Source organism: Anolis sagrei, chromosome 2, assembly GCF_037176765.1.
Source record: "Anolis sagrei isolate rAnoSag1 chromosome 2, rAnoSag1.mat, whole genome shotgun sequence".
Lineage (NCBI taxonomy): Eukaryota > Metazoa > Chordata > Lepidosauria > Squamata > Dactyloidae > Anolis > Anolis sagrei.
In genome coordinates, this window is record NC_090022.1 from 74,019,292 (window position 1) to 74,047,220 (window position 27,929).

A 27,929-nucleotide genomic window follows, 5' to 3' on the forward strand; every position below is an offset into this window, starting at 1 on the left:
AGATGATGGTGATTGTTATCTTAAACATTAGAGGCATGAATTATATAGCACACAGGTAAGGCTGCCAGCAGGGAAACTGTGGAGAGGACTCCAGTTATTTTGTGGTTGTGAAGTAGAGGGAATTACAGCAGATTTTGCTGGTTACCTGGTTGCTGAGATGCCATCTTGTACACAACCATTTAACATACAGGACTGCCTCAGATGTTCAGTCTAGCAACTCTCCATACAGGAATTAGCATCTGCACATTTATTTTTTCCACTCCTACTTACTCCACCCAAATTGCTACATTTTGTTTACCATAAAATGAACATTTCATGGGTGGGTGGAATGTATTCATTTATATTTTATTGATTATTATTTATTTATTTACCCTATTTATACCCCGCCTTTTTCTCAAGGCGGCTTACATATGGAAATTATTCAATGCCTTAAATACATACAACATTACGCTTAAAATCCATTGAATTATTTTAGGATGTTTTCCAAAATTTATAACCCCTTCTTTAGAATGAAGCTAATATAATTAAATGGGATTCTTGTATTCTTTTTTGTCTAACCATTTCCTGAAAGAATGTGTGCATCATGACAAATATAATATCTTGCTTATTAATAGCTTTCCTACCCTAGACCTAAAACGTGGAAGAATGTATACTTGGCTAACATGGTGTGAGTTGATAGCTGAAGGGTTCCCAACAAGATAATAATCACAGCAAATCATCCCCCCTCTCCATTGATTACTGTAAGCAGTGACAAGGATGTGCATATGAATCATCCCAAATTATAGGCAGTAGCTCTGTAATCACTCCGCAGAGATGAGAGTACCAGCCTCACAGGCCAAGCAGCACATTGCTGCTGATAAAAATGGTGTAGTCTCGGCGGGATTCCAGTTTGACGCTTTCCCTGCCTGCGTTATTGCCGGTGGCGAACTTCAAATGTCGAGAGAGTTTAATTTGTATGTTGTTTAGGAAGCAGCTTTGCTGCTGACTTGGTAATTACAATATCAACATAATTATATAGCCAATTTTGTACATAACAATTGAAATATTGTTTAGGCAAGCTCAGTTTGGTAATTCAATCAGTACTTAGAGACGCTCTTCTTTTGCACTGCAAACATGCATGTAATCACATCTTCCCTGTTGAAAGGACAAGAGCCGTTCAACTCATCATTTATTCAGACTCTAGTTTTTGTTCTTAACTCTGAAACTCAGGCAGCTCCCTATTCTCAATTTAAAGTCTTGTATGTAAGTTAAGAGAAACACATTCAAATTCCATCAATCAAGTTCAGAAGGTTTCCAATAATGTGATTGTTCTGTCTGGAATGCTTTGAGAACAAGTAGCAATTTCTAAGTTAATTTGACTTTAATGTTGTGATAGTCTAAAACTTTTTTAAAAAAGTATATTTTACATCAAAAGCTGTGAGGCCATAGGAGAACAACAGAAAATGGTACTTTGTTTCTTTTCAATCACAGGTCCTCGGTGTTTAATGTACGTTTGGTTCTAATTAAATGGATAATAGCAGTTATTCCCTTGACAATCTATGTCTCATCATCTGGTGTTAGCAGTTGCTTCAGTTAAAAAACTTGGCCTCATAATTATTGTTCTGGGTCACTCTAAACTCATCTTTTCCCTACACATCTATCTATACACATTATAAAAGTATAAATGTGTGTGTGTGTGTGTGGCTGGGATGTCCACTCACACAGACAAGCTCCTGACTCCACAAACAGCTACAGTTCTCATTATGCAGGAGTCACCAATGGCCCTCCTTCCAATGACATTACAGATTATATTGAGTGCTATGAACATGTCCAAGAGCCCTGCCAATGTCCTCCACAAACACAATACTTCCCACCACCCAAGTGAAGGTTTTCATACAGGGACCATTTCATCTTAGATGTTATGTTTATCCTCCAGCAAAGACATCAGAGTATTTCTCTCTCTCTCCATCAGTGTGGAATTTGAATGACCCTACCCACTGCCTCTCCCATAACGCTTTCCTACTCTTTCCTATGGCACACAGCAAACACAGAGGAATTGACCAGCAACTGCTTATACTGAAGGTGTTTTGGGGCCTGACTCAACATGATGGAAGTTGTAGTTCACCCTGCATCATTACAGAGCACCATGACACCCCCCCCCCTCAACCAACAATGGACCTGGACCACATTTAGCACACAGAACACCCATGGCCAAGGCAAAATACTGGAGATGTTTGAGAGGAATTCATCTTGATTTATAGGAGTTGTAGGTACTGGGATTTATGGTATGCCTGCAATCAAAGAGCACTCTGAACTCCACCAGTGATGGATCTGCAACTAACTTAGCATACAGAGCCCTCATGACCAAGAAAAAATACTTGCAGTGTTTGGGTGGATTTATAAGAGTTGTAGTTCACCTACATTCAGAGATCACTATGAACCCAAAAGCCGATGAATCTGGACCAAACTTGCCACACATACCTGATACACTCACGTTTTATTACTGGAGGGGTTTGGGAGAGATTGACCTTGAGTTTTGGGAGTTGTAGTTCACCTACGACCAGAGAAACCATGACCCCCCCCCCCCCCCCACCAACAATGGACCTGAATCAAACTTGGCACACAGAACCTCCATGACTAACTGTACATACTGGAGGGGTTTGAGGGGAACTGACTTTCGTTTCTGGGAGTTGTAGTTTACCTACATCCGGAGACACTGTGACCACCATCGACAATACACCAGGACCAAACTTGACACATAGAACCCCCATGACCAACTGAACCTCCTGGAGGGGTTTGAGGGGACTGACTCATTATATTGGGAACTGTAGTTTATCCTGCAGCCAGACACCACATGAACCCCACCGATGATGCATCTAGAGAGCAGACTTGCCCAACATGACAAACTTCAAACACTGATGTAATTCAGGGGGTTCACCTGGCATGATGCGAGTTGTAGTTCACCCACAACTTTTTGCATTTTGTACAATTAAAAAATACTTTTTCAAATAACCCAGGCAACGCTGGGTACCCAAGCTAGTTACATCGTAGATATGATGAATGAATGTCGGTATTTGGTCACAGCAAAGACAAATGGCGAATATTAAATTGTTTGTTTCATAAGTAGTTCATCTGCTCCAGTCTGAATGCAATCCTCTATGCAACCTTTAGCAATTTTTGTGAATTTTGTATTTCTTCATAGTTCTTTATCTAATAGATCTGTCATTCTCAATATCCTCTCTCTGTATGTGTTCTCTTTCAGAGAAAGTCTTGCTTCTGATTGGATGCCAGTGAAAGCTCATCTGACTTTACACAAGTGTATAATTTATCCAGTCAGAAACACAATGTGGCTGTGTGAGCCAGACTGCTGTGTGAATGCCAGCTGAAGTTCTGTGATTCTCAGCTGCTCAGAGCAATTGGACTTTTAACCATTTGCAAAATTGTATCAAGAGCTGTACTGAGTGAAAGAGGAGGAAGAGAGAGAGAGTTCCTAGTCCAGAGGAAAATACGGTGTCTTGGGGTTGCAGAAAGCCAAACATGCCACAGATGACCAGTGTTTCTTTGCAAATGCAGCATACTGGCTGTGGAGTGTGTGTGTGATTTTAATACTTGTTTTCATATATAGCGTTTCCAGTTTTAATTTCATTTTTTAATGTTTTGATAAACTGTTCTGAAAAATGAAAAGGCAAATATGACATAACATTCACATGAACAAATTGTGTGGGAGTTAGTATTCTTAAGAAAAGATGGCATACTGTTGTTCCTTGTCTATTTTAATTCCTTTCTTACGGCTGTCTCAAACATTCAGTGTCTGAATGCAATGGCAAGGTTTCATTTTTCATGTGGGCAGTCTCCCCTCTGAATGTGCCCTACAGTGATGATGACACATAGGAGCATTTTCAACAAAGCCTTAGTATTTAGTGTCTGTAGATTTGGTCTCAGTTAGAAAAATAGAGGAATTGAATAGGTCCTTTGAAGCTTTTTTGAAAAGAGGAAATGATTGGCATGAGCGTGATCTCAGACTAGGGGGTGTTTCTAAGAAACCTTTCTATATTTTTTTCTTTTTTTTCACTCCCCCTTCTTTTAATTTTCTCCTCCCTCTTTTAACTGCCAGGATCTAGCTATCCTGCTTCTGTGTTTGACTGAAACCCCCATCCATTGAGAATGTATTGCCTTTATTCGATATTTGTACTCTCACGGGGCCTTTCTAAATGCACCATTTGCACTTTTTAAACTCCCATCTTTGTGATTATGAATGCAATCCTTTGCACTCTTTTGACACATATGTGTATTACTAGTTTGAAACATAAGCTCTTTTTGAACAAAGGGTCTCTGCAACTAAATTGTAGTTAAATCCCTGCATTTCTGAGATTCACTTTGTTCAGTCTGTAGGTCTGTGTTTGTAGACCTAGGTGGGTGTGATACTGGAAGAAAATTGGACAAAGCGGACATTTTAACTTTCCTTCAAAGTGACAGTAGCCTCCCTTTTGGTGCAAACAGACTTGTTGCATCCATCCTGTTGTATCCCTTGAGTATACAAGGTTAGTTAACTTAAACTAACCTTCCACATTGCCTTGAGTGCTTGAGAAACATTTTACCAAGCCATTTATGAAGAAGGAAGGGTATGGGAACACAAAGGCAGTTGCTGGAAGCTTATCTAGTGGTACCTCTTTACACCTGATTATAATGCTGAAGAAGAAAGAGGACCCTTTCAGCTACTGGCTGAGCTGCTAGAACGGGGGCCCTTTGACACTATACAGTTATTGTGCTATGGTTCTACCTTAACTTCCATTGCAACATCTTATGGGTTTATAGTTTGGAAGTAGATATTGGGATTCTCAGTCTGCACACTCCAGTACCTCATCAAACTACAAACCCCAGGAGTCCATTGGATGCACCCCGGCAGTTAAAGTGGTATCAAATAAATGTAGGATGTGAAACAGCTGCAAGTGATGTTGTTAAGAGATTGCTAAGTGTATGACACATGTTCAGAGGTGTGGGACACAGTTTCTGTGGCTGTGCCAGTAAGTGACAAGATACATTATCAGCCTCAGCTCAAACTAAACTGATTTTACAATGTCAAGTCTTGTTAAACTTCAGAGGCTCTGTAATATGGAGAGAGACTTTCACATGTGCCCACACACAGATGAATGTTCATGTTGTGACAGGGGAAGGCTTTTAAAACAGCAGTCATTATTATTAATGTACAATTCAAAACAACCCAGAGAGCCAGTGTGTGGTTGGGGTTTGAGTACTGGACTATGACTTTGGAGACCAAGCTCAGCCATGGAAACCCACTGGTTGAGCTTGGGCAAATTATGTTGTTCTCAAAGGAAGGCAAAAGCAAACCTTTTTAGCATCACAATAGGTTGGAAACACCTTGAAGGCACCAATCAACAAAAAGCAATATAAAACTCAAGTGAGACAAGAGTGTTTATACAAGCAAGAATGTGTGCTTCATATACTTCATAGTCCCACTCCATTTCACTTTGGTCAGACCTCAACTGAAACTGTGTTCAGTTTTCATAGGAATTATATTGACAAGCTAGAATTTGTCTAGAGGAGAGTGACCAAAATTATTAAGGGTCTGTAAGCCAAACCCTATGAGGAGTGGTTTAGGGAGTGGGATATGTTTAGCCAAGAGTAAAGAAGATTAAGAGGTGATATGATAACCATGTTTAATTATTAGGAAGAATGTCATATTTAAGATGGAACAGACTTGTTTTCTGCTGCTCTGGAGACTAGGACATTGAGCAATGAATTAAAAAAACAAGAAAATGATTCCACCTATATATAGGGAAGAACTTCACCACTGAAATATGCTGTCTAGGAGTGTGGTGGAGTCTCCTTGTTTGGAGGTTTGTAAAAAGAGGTTGAATGATCATCTGTCAGGAGTGCTTTGTGTTTTCCTGCATGGCAGGGGTTGGATCGGATGGCCCTTGGGGTCCCTTCTAACTCTATGCTTCTGTATCACTTATAACAAAACCAAAACTAGGCCTTAACTGGAAATGGTGCCCATAACTGGTGACTATGACCAGTAGATCTTTACTAGTCAGTGCACCTAGCTGGCATGGACAACTAATATGGATAATTTAGAGAATGTAATACAGTGATTGCAAATGTATAGACAAATCTGGCCAAAAAAACCCGGTGATAGGTTTGCCTTGGGGTTTCCATAAATCAGAAGTAACTTGAAGGCACACAGCAACAACTGCAAAAGAATGTAACAACTATTTCACTTTTATTTTATATTTTTTTGACCCCATCTTTCTCAAAGAACACCAGGGCTCAATGCAGTCAACAACAAGCTTAAAAACATCAATAAAATAAAATAAATAATAAAAAAACTTAATTTTGATCCTACCCCCTTTCCTTGGGGGGACTCAAGGTGGTTTACAACCAAAAAAGGCAAACATTAAATGCCAGCATAACATAACAGACAGATCAAATCATAAACAATAAAATAAACAATGAGGTAGACTTATAAACAACTCAAAAATAACAACATTGAATTTTAGGTATACAAATAGGACATTGGGACTCGTTTAACTAATAAGTCTAATAATAATAAACAATTAAAACATTAAAAGCATAAGCAATTTGTGGCAAGCCAACAGTTCTGAGATAGTATCTGAGCCACTCCCCATCCTCTACAAGTTCTAAAACCACTGCAAGTTATAATGCGAACATTCATTTGAACAAATTATAGTATTAAACACAATAGAAGTGAAAGCAATTTAAATGCACAACAGTTGTTCCCTCTTGAAATGTCTTCTTTAGCTTATACTTTAACAAAGCTTTCCAGTATCTGAATTATATCTCTGTGTTGTCCTGCAAAGCTCAGGCAGCTTTCTTTTGGTGATGACAATATTTTAATGAATGAAAGTATTATGAATGACTGTGTCCTGTGAATTCCAATATAAAGCTTGAAGAGTTACCTTTTCAGCTGATTTCTGGCTGCAACTATCCTTCCTTTGGTTTCACTTTTCCGGTTTCTGCAGCAATTTTCCCAGTGAAAAAAATGTAACTGTTTTCTATGATCTTGTTAAAAAGGTCAGGCTGGTGAGTGATGATCACTTCTCTGCTGTTACATAGTAGGAGAGTTGCTTGGCAAGGCAGCATTAAATGGAGATCGAGAGAGATGTTTCCTCTGGTGGGCAGACTATCTATTGTAGGTTAATAAGAAGCATTTTTCAAAGTGTTATCAAGTGCATAAATAAATAGTCATCAGGAGACATCATATATTTAGATTTCCAAAAAGCTTCTGATAGCATCTGCCTGAAAAGCTCCTGACAGTTGTGATGTAAGGAAATAGCTCAAACTGGACCAGTGCCTATGAAAAAGATGTCATGATCAGTGTGTATTGGCTTATTCATTAATCATCCAGGCTATGGAACAAGATTGCTACATTCATAGATGGCACCAAATAATTCAGACTAGTTAAAAAAGCCAGGCAGAACTCTAAAGCTTCTTAAAATGATTTCTTTGAATTGGAATAAATGGTAAATGAAATGTGACACAAGTAATCAAAAAGAGGGTTGTGAATCCTCAGGACCCATCAGCAGCATGGACTTCCATGCTCTCAATCTAGTCCCACAAACCCTCACAAATACCTCTTTGGGCTACTGATGCTATAATCCCATTCCCTTTTGTCCACATGCCTGAAAATACATGCAGTATGGTTGAAGCACTGTTGGTCTGAGATTCAGTAGAGCCATTTTCTAGTCTCCACTGAGCAGTGAAACTCACTACATTTTGTGTGTGTGTGTGTGTCAGGAGCAACTTGCCTCTGGTGTGAGAGAATTGGCTGTCTGCAAGGACATCGCCCAGGGGACTCTCTGATGTTTTTGATGTTTTACCATCCTTCTCTCATGTCCCTGCATGGGGAGCTGGAGCTGATAGAGGGAGCTCATCCACGCTCTCCCTGGATTTGAACCTGCAACCTGTCGGTCTTCAGTCCTGCTGGCACAAGGGTTTAACTCACTGCACCACCTGGGGCTCCAACTCACCACATGACCATGAAGGTCTCATTTAATTTCAGCTAGGCCTACCTCACGTGATTGTTGGTCTGAGCATGAAATGAGAAGAAGGGAGCTCTGTATATTCCCTTGAGTTCAGTAGAAGGAATGCAAGAGATAACTCTTAACTAGGCATTGTTTTTTCCCTCTCCTTTCATAATACAAGGACAGACATCAATAGATTCAGGTCCAACAAAAGGGATTACTTCTTCACACTTGCATAATTTATTGATGGAGTTCACTAGCGTAATGTGTTGTGGTAGCCACTGGCTTTCAAAGGGAATTAGAGAAGTTCTTGGGATCTGTTCTTTCAGTGACTATTAGCTGTGGTAGTGAAACAGAGCAGTCCAGTTTTGAAGCAGAGTGCCTCTGAATATAATTCAACTAGGTAATAAACAGAAAGGGAGATGAGTAGCCTCAATTCAGCAGAGCTTGGATATTTTTTGTTTCTTTAAATGTGATTCAACTGTATGCTGCTTGTTACTGAAGCAGAAAGTTATTTGTAAACTGGAGTTTTATACATTCTGTGCCAATATTGTCAATGCATTTAGGGCCACAGAAAAGTTAGATGGAAAAGTATCAGCCAGGAACAATTGGATTCTTACTTTGTTACTTTAAGATAGTTTTTTTGTGTTGGTGGCAGACTGTTTTTGTAAAGACAGATTTATGCAGACATTCTGTTTGCATTTTTAATCTAGAGCATGAACGTGAAAACATGGACTTTTGTTTTGTAAACATCCTTTCTAGGCAAAATGGAAAAACAATGTTAGTTGGAGTATTGTACTGTGTAGTCAGAAATGGAAGGTAAAACAAAGCAGAGCTCACTCCTTTGATTCTGAAGTTGTAACATGTCTTTGCTGCTTTGAGTTCTTGTCCCTCACTCCTGATGAATGTACTGATGTTATGTTGAAGTTGGGAGATGTTGTGTTGGGTATAAAAGACTATCTCTACGTCATGGGGAAAGTCTTCCTTCTGCTGCTGTATTGTGATCAACAATACCAAAGATAACAAAATGTACATTTCTTTCTGGGATGACTGGAGTCTGGTATTCAGCTAAAATATAGAGCTATTTTCTATTATTTGATATATTGTACTTTGATTTGTTAAATAGGACTATCAGACTGGGGACTAGTTATTTTATTTTATTTTTTTTAAATATTCTTTATTTGCATTTTCATTTAAAGACAAGTACAAAAACATCGACAAGGGGTAATGGGTATTGGGAGGAGAAAGGAAGGGGAGTGGGGTGGGAGAAAAGGGGAGGGCAAGGGGAGGTGTAACAGAAGGGTGGGCTAGGGGTGGGGGTAGTAGGGTGGGAAAAATAGGGAAAGGGGAAAATACTGATTGTTAAAAAAAAGCTTGACTTCCAAAATAGTCCGCGGATGAGGTTCAGATTATGTTGTCTTGTGTCATATTCTCATCTTGTTTACTTCCACTACCTTAGGCCCAGCAGTCTTGTGCTATATTTCTCTTTTCTCTTAAGTATGACCTTATTGGTTCCCAATCTATCCTTCTTTTCTTATTTTTATCGTATACTAGGTTGGCAAGGGAGTCCATTTCCATTAGGTCCCTAACTTTTAATAGCCAGTCTTCTGTCGTGGGGAGCTCTTTTTGTTTCCACTTGCTCGCTAAAACCGTTCTTGCGGCCGCTGTGAGATGGTAAAAAATTCTGTCTTTGTTGATATCCAGGTTGAAGTCTAGTAGGTGAAGGAGATAATATTCAGGTTTTAGGTCAAGTTTTGTCTGGATTATTAGTTGGGTCTGTTTGTGGACCTCCGCCCAGAATCTCTTCACTTTCTTACACTGCCACCAAGTATGCAGGTATGTTCCTAATTGGGATCCACATTTCCAGCAATTGCTGTTTATTCCTTTGTAAAACCTTGATATTTTTTGTGGAGTGAGATGCCACCTGTAAGCCATCTTGTACCAGTTTTCTGTGACCGCGGCCGAGCTGGCATATTTGTTCTTTTTCTTCCAGATGACTTCCCATTCTTGAAGAAGGATTGTATGTTCAAAATCTTTGGCCCAGGCGATCATATTTTCTTTAACTATCTCCGTTTCGGTGTCCCATTCCAGAAGTTTTTTGTAAATCATTTTTATCAGTTTTTTCTCCTTGACCATGACTGACTCCCAGAAGTTATCTTGCGAGGCGAAATCCACTTTCTTGTCTTCCTTAAATGCATCTGCCACTTGGTAATAATGGAACCATGACAGATTCTCGTCAATCTTCCTGGGCGATTCTATCGATTTTAACTTCCACTGGTTGTCCTTCTTTTCAATCAAGGTTTCATAAGTGTGCCATCTGTTGCTTGGAAACTCTCTCTTGTGATTGGCCTCGATGGGAGAGAGCCACAGAGGTGTCTTATGATAGAAGTTTCTCTTGTGTTTTTCCCAGACCTTGAGAAGGGCTGCTCTGACAAAGTGATTGGTGAAGCCTTTTTCGATCCTTGCTTTGTCATGCCATAAATAGGCGTGCCAGCCTCTCCTGACATCGAAACCTTCTAGATTGAGTAGTCTTGTTTTCGAGAGGGTGGCCCATTCCTTCACCCAGGTCAGGACGCTGGCTTGGTAGTATAGTTGTAAATTTGGCAGGTTTAGCCCTCCTCTTTCTTTTGCATCTGTCAGCGATTTATATTTAATCCTCGCTTTTTTGTTGTTCCAGACAAATCTCAGTATGTCTCTCTTCCATTGTGTGAAACAGTGGTTAGTTCTTAATATCGGGATCATTCGAAATAGGAAGATCATTTTAGGGAGTAGACTCATCTTTATAATGGCTATTCTGCCTAGTAGGCTCAGGTTTAATTGTTTCCAGTTCTCCATCTTTTTAGTAATGTCTCTCCACGTGGTTTCATAATTATTTTTAACCAGCTGCGCATTGTGTGCTGTAAGATATATTCCTAGATATTTTATTTTATTAACGACCTCGAGGTGCGATATTTTTTGCAGTTTTTCCTTTTTCGTTGTAGTCATATTTTTTGTTAAGATTTTAGTTTTTGCCTTATTTATCTTTAACCCTGAGACCTTCCCATAGCTGTCTATTTTGTCAATCCATTTTGTGATCGTGTCGAGGGGGTTTTCGATTATACAGACGATATCGTCCGCGTACGCCTTGATTTTGAATTCATCTTTTCTAATTCTTGTTCCCTTTAGGTTGTTGTCCGCTCTTATTCCCTCCAACAGGATTTCCAGTGTCATAACGAATAACAAGGGCGATAACGGGCATCCCTGCCTGGTGCCTCTTTCAATCTTGATATCTTCTGTTTCTTGTCCGTTGACCCTGACTTTTGCTCTTTGTCTTGAGTATATTGTTTTAATCACGTTCGTGAATTGAAATCCCATGTCTTTTTCGCTAATTATTTGAAGCATAAAGTCCCAACTGACTCGATCGAAGGCTTTCTCGGCGTCGAGAAACAGCAGCCCTAGCTCTCTCTGTGAGTTTGTTGCGTAATATTCTATTATATCTAGAATCGTTCTTAGATTTTCACTCATGTGTCTCGATGGTAGGAATCCCGTTTGATCTTCGTCGATAGCGTTGTTTAGGAATTTTTTTAGTCTGCTCGCGATTATACTAGTGAAAATCTTATAATCCGTATTAAGCAACGATATCGGACGGTAGTTTTTCATATTTTCTGTCTCCGTTGTGTCTTTCTGGATGAGTGTGATGGTTGCTTCCTGCCACGAGTCGGGCATTCTAGCTTCAAATAGGATGTTATTAAATACTACTCTTAGATGTGGTATCAGGTCTTCCTGGAATGTTTTGTAATATTTTGCGGTGAATCCGTCGGGGCCCGGTGCCTTGTTATTCGGTAGATCGATTATTGCTTTCTTGATTTCCGATTCTGCTATTGGATTGTTGAGGAGTTCTCTTTGCTCATCTTTGATTTTTTCTAATTTATGCATCGCCAGGTATTCTGCTATCTCTTCCGCTCTGATTTCATCTTTCTGGTATAATTCGTTGTAGAATTCTTTAAATTGATTTAAGATTCCTTCTTCCCTGTGATAGGTCTTCCCGTTTTTTATAATTTTAGTGATATGCTGTTGTTGTTTTTTCTTCATCAGTTTCCTGGCTAGCCATTTGCCCGGTTTGTTTGCATTGGCATAATAGTTGGCTTTCGTGTATTTTAGATTTTTTGCGAGCATTTCCAGTTGGAATGAGTTTAGCTGTTTCTTCAGGAGTTCTAACTCCAGCTTGATTCGTTTATTTTTGGGCTTTCTCTTAAGTTCCGCTTCTTTTGCCTTTACTTTTTCTGTTAGTATGGTTAGCTCTTCTTGTCTGCGCCTGTTCCTAATTGCCCCTTTCTGAATAAAGAGCCCCCTTAGGACTGCCTTGCTGGCGTCCCAGATCACCTCCGGTTTTATTACCTCACTTTTGTTAAGTTCGAAAAATTCTTGGATGTGTTTTCTGAAAGTATCTATGTCTTCTTCCTTTCTTAGGAGGAATTCGTTTAGCTTCCACTTCCGTTGTCGCTTAAGCCCTTGGATTTCTACTAAAATAGGGCAGTGGTCGGACAGAGTTCTAGGCAAGATCTGAATTTTGTTCAGTTTGGTCATTAGGGTGTTTGAGGCCCAGCAGGCGTCTATTCTGGACCATGATGAGTGCCTGTCCGAATAGAAGGTGTAGTCCCTTTCTTCTGGGTTCCTGGCTCTCCATGCATCTTGGAGGAATAGATCTTTTCTTAATTCGAGGAAGCTTGTTGGTAGTTTCCCCCCGTTAATGTCCTTCCTGTTTTTCCTTGTTCTATCCATATTACAGTCTATTACGCCATTGAAATCTCCAACTATAATGAGATCTGCTTGGGTCTGTTCTGTGATTTTTTTCCGAAGTTCTTTTACAAAGTTTGTTTTGGGGCCCGTTGGGGCGTAGATGTTGCAGAACAGGATCTCTTGTCCGTTATTCCTGATTTTAATCCCCACCATCCTTCCTTCTTCGTCCTTGAAAGCCAATGTTGCATTTAATGAGCTTCTTGCGTAGATAACTACTCCTCTTTTTTTTTGTGATGCTAGTGAATGAAATTCCTTTCCCAGTTGGGGTTGTGTCAGATATGTGCTGTGTTTCGCTGTGATGTGCGTCTCCTGAAGTGCGATCAGGTCATAATTGCCTTTTTTGAGTAGATTGAATATTAGTCTCCTTTTATTGGGGGTGTTCATCCCATTGACATTATTGGAATATATTTTTATTTTACTCGACATTGGGTAATTGAATCTCTCCGGCTGAAGGTCCCACGTCCTTCCCCTCCTCCTCGTCGTCCAGCGATTCTGGTCTCGGTCTCTTCTTGTCTTTTTTCCTCTGTTCCTCGTCCTTGCTCTTAATCTTTATCGGGTCGTAACTCGTCTTGTTTGGTTCTGCTACTCCTGCATCATTTTGTGTTGAGTTCAGATCCTTTTGGAGTCTCCTGTAGAATTCTTTCGCTTTCTCTTCAGAGGTGAGCCAGAATTTACTTTCTCTATATGTCACTTGGATTCCCTCTAGACGTTCCCATCTAAATTTGATCTTATATTTTTTGAGTTCGTCTGTCAAGAAGTAATACTTCTTCCTCTTATTCATTGATGCCGTCGTGAATTCTTTGAGTATTATCACTTTTTTCCCCTTATATGTGCTCTGATCTCTTATTTTCATCTTGATTATCTCATCTCGTACACTTTTTCTGCAGAAGTTGACCAGAATGTCTCTTGGGACCTTATTCCTCTTGGCATAGCTGGAATTGATTCTCTGTATCGTGTCTATCTCCTTATTTATTTCCTCGGGTGTAATGTTGATTATGCGTGCAGCAATTTCTGTAATTATTTCTCTTAGGTTTTCTCCTTCTTTCTCTTCAATATTTCTAAATCTAAGTTGGAAGTCAGTTTCTTTACACGCCCAAAGTTCTTGTTGTTTTTCTAATTTGTCTTTCGCTTCCTCTAGTTTCTTGATTTTGGCTTCTGATTTGTCCTGACCTTTCTTTAAGCTTAAATTTTCTTTCTTTAGGGCTTTTATTTCGTCCTGTACCCCACCTATCTCTTTTTGTAATTGCGCCATGTCTTCCTTCATTTCTTGTCTTAACTTTCCCATTTCTTTTTGGAATAGCTTCTCCATGTTCTGTTGTACTTTTTCCTGGCTGTCTTCTATTTTTTTTTCTATTTTGTCTTGCATTTTTAACATTTCCTGCAGCAGGTCTTTGAAGGTTATTTCTTTCGTGGTCGTTTCCGGTTGTGTTGAAAGTCGTCTAGCAGGGGTGGGAGTGGGCCCCGGTGTTGACATGGCAGGTGTGGTTGCGGTTAGGGAGCTCACAGTGGGGCCTGTTGTGGAGTTTATTATTTTATTTTGTTTTCCTCCTGTTGATGTTTTCTCCGTCATCCTGTTCCTTCCCCTTTCTTTGGGTGACTGACGTTTCTGGGTTAAGGGTGATTTTGATTCCCAGCAGACCTGATCCGCTGGTATGCTTTGTCCCTCTGTGTTTCTCTGGTCTTCTATGTTGTTTAAGTCGCTCTTCCCCTGGACCTTAGTTCTGTTCCGTCTTCCTTCCCCAGCGTATCTCTTTTCTGGGTTATCCTTGTCCTTGTTGTGTCCTTTCTGCTTACTCTGTTGGTCCCTGTCTTCTTTTGGGCTTCTTCGTCCTCTGTACTCCACAGTTCTTTCTTTTCCGCTTTCGCCGGTCTCTTCCCCTCACTTCCCCTGAGCCTCAGCTGTCCAATTCCTTTCGAACCTCTCTATCATGCGCCCTATTCCACACTCCCCCAGTCTCCTCCCCGCCACGACCACGCCGCGCTTGCCACTCTTTGTAAACTTTGGTGTCCTACCTTGTCCTCCCGGCTGGACGTCCGCTTTCTCTTGTGTCGGGCCGGCTTGTCTCTTTCCTACTTTTCTGTCTTGCCTCCTGTGGGAAAGGTCCCTCTCTTTTCCTCCGTGTGGAGCTCTTCCGCTCCGTCCCTTCCCCTTTCCCCCGCACCTCTCGCGTTAGTTTCGGCGACTGCGCGAGATTTGGGGCGGGGTTTGCTTCTGCGTCGGCCTGCGTCGCCTGCGTCGGCCGGCGCAATGTGGGGCACGTTCTGTGCGTCCTGTGCGGCGCCCAGCCGGCTGCTGGCGTCGCTGGATATATGAGGTAGTCCTACTCGTGAGTAGGCAGGCGCGGTTTGCCGCAATGGGTAGGTTTATTTTATCTTTTTACTCGTGGGCAAGCGCGGGGAGGCGAGGCTGACGGGTTGGGAAGGGGGCGTTATGATGGTTGGTGGGTGGGAGAGGATAGCCGGTAGAAGGGAGAAATTGCGGTTGGTTTGCAGGGATCTGCAGTACATTAAGGGGTATGGCAGACCGTTCCGTCAGCCTGAGATACTGATGTAAATGCTGCTATTAAGCTCAAGATATGAAGCGGGTTGGGGTTGAAGATATCTACTCACGTTTTCCTCGTTTTTACCTTGCGCTCATACACTCCTTTTCTATTCCCCTGTGTTCTATGTCGACTGGGGAGGAAGGATAGGGTAATTCGTCACTTTCTTCGTTTTATTTCTTTGTCATACTTCTAGTGCCTTCAATTCCTGTTTTGCTATTGTTGTCTTCCATCCCAGTAAGAAATATGGTAGTGAACCCGATACTCCACTTCTCTATTTCTTTCTTCCTTCTTCTTCTGTCTTCGTGTTTCTTGACTTGTTGCTTTTGTGGAGGCTGGCTGCGTTTCCGGTTCTTTCGAGCCGTGCTATCCCCCTGGGTGCCGGCCTTGGGATTGCCAGGCAGGTTTATTCCGCTCCCCTTGAGGGGGGGCAGTTCCACCCGCCCTCGCAATTCTCCAGGGCTTGGCATGCAAACCGGCCTCAGTCCGTCGGTTTGTGGGGTTTCTGGCCCCTCTAACCCAACTGGGGGATGCTCAGGTCTTCCACAGGCTCGCAGAGCCTCAGAAGCCTGCTGCTGCCGCCATAACGCCTCCACCGGAAGTTGGGGACTAGTTATTTTTATGGGGCAGATGCTGTGAATCAAACGCTGTGCTGAAAATTAGAGGCCCAAAGTTTTAACTTTCTGATATTACCTGATTACACCCTGCAAAAAGGAGGCAAAGAAAAGATGCTTGATAGCAACCCACTGACCATTCTCAGCATCTGGATGGAAACTTAACATGACAAAGGTTCCCTATATTTGTTCAACAGTAGCAGGCAAATTACTAGTGCTCTTTTATCCAGCACAAACCCAGTGGGCAAAATAGGACAAATAAAATCCAGGTAATGCCAAGAGAAATTAAATTAAATCCATTATCAGCTTGGTCCTACCCTTCACATTCTATTTCAAGTACCAATCATTCTGACAGCAGGATGTCTGTGGGAGCATCTGGTGACCCTTGGCCTCTGAGTAGGGTTGCTGTTGGGGCTGCTAACTGTGATTAGAGACATTTGCTCCCCTTGAAAAGGCCCGGAGCAGCTGTAGTTCAGCCTTAGCCCCCAGTAGCAAGCCAGCTGGCCTGATCTTCTAGCATAAATGCAATGCCCTGGATAGTGTCTGCAATGTCTCCTTTGCTCCATTACTGTGCATTGTGACAGGCACCAGTTCTACCCATAGATGCTGTGTGTCACAAGAGCAATAAGGACTCCCTGGTTGTACAAGCCAGTTTTTTAATCGAATGTGATGTATGCTTTAATGTTTGCTGCCTGACAACTCTGGGCTTTCTTTCCACCCAAGAGTTGAGTTACTATAGAGAAGTTGATTAGAATTTACTGGTGTTTACCACTTTGCATGAGGTTTGTATCATACATGTATTTTCCCGAAAGATAGAAGAATGGGAATCCCCTTGCGTATCCACAAAAAGAATAGTTGAACACAGATTGGCAACACTAATTCCATGGTGTTGCTGGCCACAATATCAAGTCCTTGTTGGTGATGTGTACTTTCAAGACCTTTTTCTTGATATAATTTTTGTGACTTGCCCAAGGTCACCCAGCAGTCTCCCATGGCTGAATAGGGATTTGAAACCTAGTCCCCAGTTGTGCTCCAAAAAGCAAACCACTACACCATGCTGTCCCCAAAGTTGTCCTAATTTACTTCATATCTTTTAGTTCTTATTGTCAGGTGACATGTTTTTCATGACCTGGAGAGGTGGGGGGACAAAAAGAGCAAGAGCATTAGATAAATGCAAAGAAAGATTCCCTTCTCACTGATAAAAATAGTCATATGGATGATGGAGATTGATGACTTAACTTCGGTTTTTTTGGTCTAGAAATGTTGGAATCCCTTTGATGTCAGAATGACTCATAAACTGAATCAGTTTCAGGAAAGCTAATCTCAATCTGTCAAATACAGTATATTTCAAAATCAAGAGATAAATTTAACAACCTTCGTCCTGTTTGAGGTCCATACTGGTTTGATGTGCACACTTTCCTTACAGGTGTTTATCTGGCAGTTAACTGGCTTAAAAGAGAATTCCAGGTTTTACCAAACTTTGGATATTGATGCGTCTTAGTGTTAGCTGGAAATGACCTGGTGCAATGTCTCTTTTCCTTCTGGGACAAGTTCTGGGTCTACCTAATTGGCGGGCTCTGGTTTTCATGGTTTTGTTTTTGGTATATCTCAGTAAACAATGTAGATGTGTTCCTGGGATTTACTTTAACAGAAATGTTGGTATCACAGTTAGAAATAACATGGAAAGAATAATATGTTCCAGCAAACCTTTCTTTTTTCAAACTAACATTAGGCACATGTGAAGTGAAATGATCAGATCAGTGAAGCCTTGCATAAGTAAATGAAAACATTTCAAATCTTTTAAAAGCTACTTGAACGCTTCTTCCAAAATGAATCCCAGGATGATTCTTAACAGCCTCCACTTTGACTGTAGCTTCCATTTTGATAACAAAATATAGAGAACTGTCCCCCCAACATATGAGGCTTACTGGTGAGGTTTTTCCCTTGCCTGATATTGAACACTCATGTGCAAATAAGTACAACTGAGAGCCAGCTTGGGGTAGTGGTTTGAGCATTGGAGTACAACTTTAGGTGATCCTGCACAAATCACAAGGAAGGCAAAGACAATTCAGCTCTTAACAAATGTTGCAGACAAAACCCCATGATAGATTTGCCTTAGGGTCTCCATAAAAAATAACACTGGCCCAAATAAGACTTTAATGTATGCAAGTCATCTCTTCACAGTATTATATCTGTCCTCTTTATTTTGGCTGAGCAGGAGTTAATCTGAAGTGTAAACTTTCCACTTCCTCTTATGTCTCTGTGTTCTATGGACAAGCTACAAAGTTGTCTGAATGCTTTCTGTTGAGTTTGAGATCTCATGTGCTTAGCTTTCAGCACTAAGCCTATTTTCACGGCTGAATGTTAGCCCCAGGAACAATGGGCATAGTGTAGTTGGGCACTGGCCCTTATCACCGCATGTGCTGGCGGGTGCTGGAACGAATTGTCTTTAACAATCCGATTTATGATCTTTGGCGATTGTAAGAGAACAAACAGCGTGACTTGCTCTTGGAACTAAAGCACACTGTGGCAGAGGAAACTGGGCATTTAGGATTGCTACCAACTGTAAATTCTGGGTCACATGCAGACAAGTCTTCATGGATGCTAATGTATCGTGTGTGGCAGGAGAGTACAATAAAGCAAGGGAGGAGCGGCCCCCAGTGAAATGACATTGGTAACCAGGCTGTCTGTGTAATGCCACCATAATGTTCAGAAGTAATTAATTGCAAGTCAGCCAGCTGGACTACTTCCCTATGTGAGAGTTTGAGGTGGAGAGAGAAAGAGAGAGAGAGATCTTGTGAAACTTGGGAACAGCTGTGCCACTTGCAAACACCAGCTTGTAGATCTGAACTCGTTAGCAAACGTGTTAATAGGATGCATTGTAAGAAGATTCTTCCTACTAATAGGGTGGCTTATCTGAGCATGAGGTCTGCCCCCCATTGAGTTTTAATGGTCTGTGGGTAATGTGTGACAGTGTTCCCTGTGCCAGGAAATATGGCTCTTACTAAATAAATCCAGCCCATTGTTCCAACCCTCGCTGTGTAGAAAATAGTTGAAGAGTAGCAGCTCACCTTCTTCCAGGTATTCTTTCTTGTCCCATGGTGCAGAAGGGAGAACAGTTCCCTAATCCATGCTCTGTTAGTCTGTTAGTCTGTTATTTATTATTAAGGACAGCTCTTGGCAAAGGTTTGGATTACAGTACCAAGAATCACTAGGCTCCAAGTCTGTAGACCAAAGGCAGTGCTCACAATTTCTCTCTGTCCTTTCAAAGGTTCTCCTCAGTTTAAGAGTGTTCTTTTTCTAGTAGTACTGACAAGGCCAGGCAACGCATGTTAACATCACCATGACTATTCAGTGTGCCTTCTTTGTTGCTGCAATTAAGAAATTGGTTCAGTAACTTGAGACCTTCTGAAATAGGGAGGTGGCTGTGGTGAATCTCATTGATGGAACTGACAAGACTCTTTTCCCAACCTTGTGCAGCTTCACTGGAGACTAGAAAGAGGTGGTCGTGGCATATATATATATATATATATAGAGAGAGAGAGAGAGAGAGAGAGAGAGAGAGTCACAGCTGCCTGTGTTCATAGAAAAGAATGAGTAATTGATTAAAGGAAGTATAGTGCAATAATGATGCTGAAGGGGGATGCCTCTCCTTTTGGAAGAAAAATTATAATATGAAAATACTATTCCCCCATGTGAGGGGAAATGTAGATGGCAGAGCTATAAGTGGACTTAATAATATTACAAAAAATGTTTTTGTTGTTAATAGCCAGATAGTTAATGGTTTTATTAGAATAACAATATTCTCTGCATTCTGTTTTTCTCTGACTTCTTTATCAAGACTCCACCCCTACTATGTGCTCTGAGCATTTAGATAACTGAACATTCTAATAAATATATTAATCTTAGTTATGCCATAGAACTTTCTGTTGTTTAACTGAAACAGGGCTAGTCATTTCAAAATTAAAAGGATGCTGCAAATAGGGCAGATTGCACTGTTAACTTACTTTCATGTTGTAGTGGTTGGGCAACAATTCTGGAAACCAGAATTCAGATTCCTGCCCAGCTGTGTAACTCACAGGGTTACCCACTGGATGACTTTTGTTGTTGTTGTTATCATTATGTTTATTTATATCCTGCTTTTTCCCTCCATACAAAGACTCAAAGCAGCTCACAATTAAAAGCATTACAATACCACTTAAAATGCACAAATATTAAAATGATATTAAACATCATTAATATTAAGAACAATTTGGCAGGCCATAATCTCTCAGCCATAGAGAAAAATAGTCCAATCTTGCCAAGAAAATTCTGTTAAGTTTGCATTATGGTTGTCATAAGTCAGAAACAACAGGATGAATACACAACAACAGTGGTCAGAATTCATTTTTTAAATTTAAAGCATAAAAAAACATTTTATTTAAAACTGAATTTCATGTCTTCCTCACAATAACGGGAGAGACTAAAAACACCTTTAAATGACATGCATTAATTTATTTTTAAAGATAACTGCTGCTTTTACCTTGGTTCTTAATCCAGATTTCCTTGAAGGCTGTATTATTAAGGAGGGATACAGTCAGATCGCACGCTTAAGCTGTATCCCTTTCCTAGCCTTTGGCCTGGCCATGTGAGAAGGAAGAACAATAGAACCCTGGCAGCATATCATGCAACTTTCAAAGCATTGTCTTTGACTGCCTAATTAGGCTTCTCATTTGACCTTAGGGTGAGCAAAGCTCAATGCCTTATCTGTGTTTTGTATACAACAGTCCCTAAAATAACTCTCAAGTTTTAAATTGTGAATACTTGTTCCAAAAACAGATTTATCATCTTCTGACCTCTGATCCCTTGTGGTTTTCACTAAGTTAAGAAATCACCCCCCACCCCCACACACACATACTTCCCAAAAGGGGTGGGCTTTTTAAAATAAATAAAAAGGAGAGAAAATGCAAATATTTTAGCTTGGCTCATAAAATTATCCCAGTTAGAATGCAGCCTGCCACAATTCTTATGTCAGATGGATTCTCCTTTCTGTGCACTGCACAGATATGTGGCCTTTCCTGCTTGTATATGAGAAATGAAATTGCTAAGAGTTATACTTTGAAATTTAAACTTGCAGAGAAGACAATTCCCAGAGCTGCTGTATGTTCTTTATAGACTTAAATAGATATGTGAAGTTTCCATTTCTGATTTTTTTTTTTTGTCTGTCTCAATGACAGCTCCTTTCTAAAAGTGAAAATTCTGAGGGTATAAAGATATGCCAATTAATGCATCATCTTTCTGCAGGAGCAAACTCTGCTTTGATGTTGAACAAAATGTACTAAAGGGATGAAAGGGGAACAATAGGATTTCAGCTACTATTTGGAAAAAATTGCCACAAAAGTTTAGACTCTGTGACCAAAAGTTTCACCTTTCCTCCTTCCATTTTTCCTTCCTTTGTTTCTTTTGCTCGCATCCTTCGTTTCTTTTTATATCAATCAAGAGAAAAAATATAGAATTGTTATGTCAGGCCATTTCCGGCAGCAATTGTTTAATGAAGCCCTCAAAAGCTACCTGCTCTGAAAAGTTTGGTAGCTAGTGTACTGGTGAAATATTGATTAGTGTTTTGGTAAATTTATAACCTGAAATTATTTTTAAGACCCCCCCCCCCCCCACACACACACACACAATCCTCTTCTCTTTCCATCTAAAGAACTTCATTGACTTTTTGCTTAGAGATGGTTTGTGACCAACTGGGGAACGAGCTACCTTGCAGTTTACAACCTTGCACTTAATGTTTCATTGTCCATCCATATTTAATCTAGAATTGCAATTCATTCTGCTGCTTCTGCTTTCTCGTGCCTTAAATCTTCTAGCCCACAAGGAACATGGCTTTAGGCCAGCTGGCATGAAATCTACCTGGGCCGCTGAAAGCTAATCTGAGCTCCTCTCCCTTTCCTTTTTCCTAGACGTGGAGGAAACAGTAGAACTGCTTCATTGCCGTAAGCAATAGTGCAGAGTATTATGTTATAATGGGTGGCTTGAGATGATTCTGGTGAAATTGTTGTTTGCTATCACACACTGTAGAGATCTACAAGGTGTAGTAGTTTCAATGCTGGACTAGGGAGACCAGGGTTTAAATTCCCACTTGGCACTGGAGACCCACTACATGGCCTTGGGCAGGTTATGCACTCTCAGCCTCAGATGAAAACAATGTCAAACGCCCTCTGGACAAATTCTGCCAAGAAAACCTAATTATAGGGTCACCATAAGTCAGAAATGACTTGATGGCTCACAGTAACAAATTGCACATTGCCTATATCAAAAGGTGGGACAGCCCTGCGCAGCACTGTATTCAGTGGACTATTCAACTTCATCCATTGACAGTGTTGCTCCTAAGATATTGGTCCCATGCCATTGGAAGCTGGCTGGCATCTACAGGTCTGCTCTAGAGGCTTTCTCTTTGATCTTTTAATATATGTGTGTTGTGGTGACAATTTTTATGTTTATATTTTGTTTGTTAATCTTATGGTTATGTTGTTTTTTTACTCTGTATATTTTGTGATATTACTTGGGAACTGCTCTGAGTCCCCTCGTGGGGATGGAGTGGTATATAAATAAAGTTATTATTATTATTATTATTATTATTATTATCTTGGCAATAGGATGTATGTTGGTGTATCTTCACTTTTCTGCTGGTGTCTCACAGGATTTTGTCCTCACCCTGTATCGTGCATGTACTGTTAATGGAAGGGGTGACAAGAAGTGACATGCAGTAGCGTGCTTAGCCATGTTTATGTCATCTGTCTTGTGTACTTTAGTGCTGCCCGCTATTCATTGACTAGCCTTGTTGATGGTAAGCAAAGTTGATTAGAGATTTTGAATAAGGCTGAAGAAATTATCATCAGCAGATCTTGGAGAATATTTTTTGCATTTCTTTATTTTATCCTCTCCTGACCTTTTCAGCTTAAAACAAATTGCGTATTGCAGAAAGGCCTATAAATGTTGCCATTTGCACAACGTCCGGGAAAACCTTCATAGTTTTCTTAGTGTCTCTCAAAGGGATTTCCTTTCCTAAGTCCTCAAACTAATATATTTTTGCAATGGTTTCCAATAAGAGAACCAGGGTTGAGAATACAGTCATACTATAATTTTTGGTTTCCTTACTATTTCTCTGAAAATGGTTTCCATTCCATCCTTTTTGTGTTTGCTGACCATAGTGAACTCTAATTAAATGACATCTTCTAGCTCTTTTGAACTGACTCTGAAAACAGGCTCTAAGAAGGATTCTTGGCTCATTCCAGTCACACCATGAAACTGGCCATAATTGCATGCTGTAGCTTATCCTGCATTTGTCGTTGGAAAGCAAATGGACAATGGGAGAGCAGGTGGGAAACAAAATCCGAGTTTTTCATTCTGACTCTTCATGTGTTTGAATAATATCCTGAAGTCTTGTTTATTGGCTTGCTTCTAAAGATAATGTTAAAACGTATCTCTCCCTATGAACCATCTAGGAAGTTAAGATTGTGTGGGGAGGTCCTGCTCTCGATCCCGCCTTCCTTGCAGGCACGTTTGGCAGGGACAAGAGACAGAGCCTTTTCAGTGGTGGCCCCTCGGCTGTGGAACTCCCTTCCTAGGGATATTAAATCAGCCTCCTCCCTCCTAAACTTTCGGAAAAGAATAAAAACCTAAAAACCCCATGCCTTACATGTCCTCTTTCTTTTTTTACAGGTGCAGGAGAGTCTGGGAAAAGCACAATTGTAAAACAGATGAAGTAAGCATTCCTCTTTGTTTCAATAACGTTATTGTCTCTATGTCATATTAACAGGTCAACTGAAATTATTTATATTTTTGTTGCAGAGTTCTTTCTGTGCTTTTAAACGTCATAGAACTTTTAACCCTTATTGCCAGACACTCAGCTCTTAACCCACTCTGTAGTCTTATTTGTTTGCACACATATTTATGAATGTGCAACTTGTTGAATTTACATAGGTAGGGATCCTGCAGGTAATATTCACTGACACAGTGAGTTTACAGCCTCCAGTACCTCTTTGTACTTTACTCCTACTCCCAATCCAGATGCAGCTTGAGAGCACAGGTACATACTCCCACATCCCAGGAGTATCTAGAAAAGGATGGGATTTATAGCCAGGTTCTGGATGCAGTTGTGCATGCAGGAGGAAGGAAGAGTACTCATATTCCCAGACCTACAGCATATACTAGACTTATTGAATATCTGACATCGCAATAGCAATTGCTTTCTTTTAATTGAACAGTTGCTGCTGGAAGGTTTAACTGGCCTGGTGAGTGCACCCCAGTGCCCTCAATCTCTGTTGCTGATGGCACTTCACACTCACCCAGAGAGCTATTAAATCTCACCCTACACACTACACACTAGCTATTACCTAGAAAATTCATGCCTAAATAAATATACATTATGTTTTTTTTAATCATTTGACTGTTGGATTCTCACAGAAACTGAGGAGTAAATAAGCCAGGAAACATTCTTAATGTGAAGGTGAGGTTCAGTGGGCCCTTGGTATCTTATGAGGCTTGATTCAAGGACTTCCTGTGAATTCCGGAATCCATGGATACTCATGCTATTATATAGAATGGTATACTAAAATACTGTCCTTATATAAAATGGCAAAATCAATGTTTGCTTTTTTGATTTTTTAAAAAGTATTTTCATGCTATGAATGGTGGAATCTATGGTTGCCGAATCTGTGGATATGAAGGGCCAACAGTACAAAGAAGGAAATTGCTTCTGTATCTTATAGGCACTTTCACAGATGAAGAAATTTAAATTATCTTCTTCATTCTTTTATCATTTAATGTCCCTGGCAGAAATTCTCTTTCTGCAAAGCTAAAGCTATCAGTAATTTCTGACTTATGGTGACCCTAAGGTGGAACCAATCATGGGATTTTCTTGGCAAGATTTCTTTAGAGGGGAGGCTCCTTCACCTTCCTCTGAGGCTAAGAGAGTGTGGGTATTTTTCTTGTGGTGGCTTCACTGAATTATTATTTTCATATTTCTCCTAAGAAAAGTACATTTTCTGAACTACCAGTTCCCAGAATCCATGAATCAGCATGGTCACTTGCCATTCTGGCTGGTAAATTCAGGGAATGGGAATCTAAAAAGTAACTTTCCAGGCTTTGTTCAAAAGTCTTGAAGTTGGAATAGTTTGTGAATTGAGTTGTTTTAGAAAAGAAGTGTCTGCATATACCATTCCTCCTTGTTTCAAATTTGGGACGTCCCAGCCAGTCAGCATGCAGTAAAACAGAGCTATTCAGAGATTAAGAGATATTTCTTCACATAGAGTTGTTTTATCATTTCTATGTGATATTGTTTTGTACTCATGTTATATGCTGTACCTTGGAGTGCCTTTGTGAGCCTCCCTGAGTCCCCTTGGGGAGATGATGGCAGGATATAGATAAAGTTGTTGTTGTTGTTGTTGTTGTTGTTGTTGTTGTTGTTGTTGTTACTATATGCAGGGGAAGGGAGCCTCTTTTGTTTTCAAAGAGACACATGGGTATATGCACACATGTGAACATGCACATCCATACCACCCTCCACATGAAGGAAATGCATATGCAGAATTCTCTCACAGATTTAGATCTGACAGTGATAAGTGCGAGAAGAAATGAAAAACTGGTCCCCAGATCCCAACTCCCATTACCTGAGCAAAGTAAAAATGTGTTGGGAAAATTGATCTTCTTTATGTTTACCATTCAGATTCAAGACTGGTCAAGCTGCCAGCTGTATAGTTAAGCCTGCAAACTCTTGTCTTCTTCCTTACCACCACAGCACTTAGGATAGCTGGCTAACCATAGCAAGTGATCCTACATCTCTTATCCTTGTCCAGCCTCACAAGTTCAGTTTTAGATGAAGTTTGCAAACTGACTTGCCCTAGACCTGTGTTGTTCTTCACAGGGATAAACAGCCTTTTAATTTTGTGTAATTGAAAACAAATGAAAGGTGATATGATAAATGCCTGTGATAAATATTATTTATAGTTAATAGTACAGAGAGGAAAGCAAAAAAGTAGTTTTCCTACAAATCAGAACAGTTATTAGTATCGGGCATTGGGAAGTTTTTGATGTTATTATTTGATACTATTTTACATTTCCTCTTCCATCCCAAATTATATCGAAACTTAGTGCAATGTTGCAACTTTTGAAACAATCCTTGAGAAAGTAAAATATATATCAGGCCTTAGGATAGTAGGTAGATAAGAACTCTCAAATCTGTCACCTGCTGTAGTTCTTATTTTATAAACCATGCTATTAAAAGGAAGTCCACAATCTCTTCCAAACTGTATGTTCTTTGGAATTATCTAGAGACTTCCTTGTATATCCCACAGTGTAGAAGTAGTAATTCTTCTTTGGATTGTCAAATCTGTATAGATTAGCAAATGATAATCCCTATGCTGAAAATTGTGTGTGGCTTGTGTGCTCGCCCCAGATCCCATCTGATTCTGGAAGCTCAGCAGGGTCAGCCTTGGTTAGTACTTGGATGTGAGACCAGCACTGAACCAGGTACTAAAGGCTATTTTTCAGAAGAATGAATTAGTCAAATCTGTTCCTTACCTAGGAAAATCCTGTGAAATTAAGTCCAGTGACTTAACAGTATGTTCTTGCAAGACCTGAATCCCAGCACTTCTGGTCTAATCTAGTTGGAAATAATAAGTAGATTGAGGCCATATAGTATGCCAGCATTTTTGGAGTTACTGGTATTTTTAAAAGATTAATAGTCATCTGATCTTTAATTTATAGTGTCTGCTTCAGTTAGGATCGTGTTTACAGCAGCTGTGGGAATGAAAAGTCTCATTACATTAGCCTCCCACTGTGGAAGTATGTTCAGGGCGGGCTGAGAAAAATGGCGAGTTTAACTTTGGATTTAATTTGTTTGGAACATTTATAGCATGTTATCATGGCAGCATTTTAGAACTGACCATTTTGGCTGGAGGCTAGCTCCATTTAACTGGACAAATTCAAGCTTGGGCAATGTGTCGAGTAGGAATGCTTCTCTGTCCCTGCTGGTGGATTACTGAATGTTTGCTTCTGGCTAATTGACAAACAGATGGTTAGTTTTTCAGCCTTTCTGAGCCTTCCTAGTAGCAATGCAGCCAAAGCTGGCCACTGGTTGATTTCCTCTCTGCTATAAGGAAAATAGCCCAAGGAGGGAAATACTTGATCCTAATACAGTCCTGTTGTGTGCTGTAGTCAGTCACAGCCTCTGGAATTGATGTAGCTGGTATGTGATCAGTTGGGAGGTTATATCCTAAGTCATATTGATGTGTTGTTCTTTATTGACAAATGTTCTTGTCTCCTATGAATATTTTATCTATTATATATTACTTTTAGGAATATGGGTTTGATGTTGTGGCTTAACTAACCTAGTTGCTCCTCAGACACTAGCAAAAGCAACATGAGTCTTTCTTGCATGGTATGTGTTTGACATGGGTAAGATACATAGGAGGGGGATAGTAAGAGAAGCAACTATCAGCTAAGGTGACCTCCTCCAGAGGCCTTGTATTTCTGGTTTGATAGCAAGAGGTCTTTCTTGCAAGCAAAACAGATATACAAGGCCTCTGGAGGAGGTCACCATGAGTGATGATGGTGTCTCTCCTTCCAGTGCCTGGGTAGGGCTCAAGGGAAGATGTGTGAAGAGCTGGCTGGCAGCAGATGCAAAGCCACAATGTCAGCAGTCATCTTGAGAGCAGCCAAATAGGATGGTTGTCCTGGCTTCCCTTCTGTGAGATGTTGGAGGCTGTGGGAATGTAGTAAAATCTGTGGAAGTCCTCTGTCTGTCCCATCTGATTTTGGAAACTTTCCTTACCACCCCCACCCTTAGGATTATCCATGAGGATGGATACTCAGAGGAAGAGTGTCGGCAGTATAAAGCCGTGGTTTACAGCAACACCATCCAGTCCATTATGGCTATCATCAAGGCAATGGGAAACCTGCAGATTGACTTTGGGGATCCTGCAAGAGCGGTGAGTTTGCTTAAATCCCTCTGCATTACTAACCAACTT

General features: G+C 40.5%; 1 protein-coding gene across 1 annotated transcript in view; it reads left to right on the forward strand.

Moving 5' to 3' along the window:
• The window catches only part of GNAI2 (G protein subunit alpha i2), a 182,608-nt gene that overhangs the window by 79,132 nt on the left and 75,547 nt on the right, over positions 1-27,929 (forward strand). The window contains exons 2-3 of the mRNA XM_060765750.2: positions 23,623-23,665; positions 27,749-27,890. Coding sequence (XP_060621733.1) covers positions 23,623-23,665; positions 27,749-27,890 — 185 coding nt within the window. The remainder of the gene's footprint in view (positions 1-23,622; positions 23,666-27,748; positions 27,891-27,929) is intronic.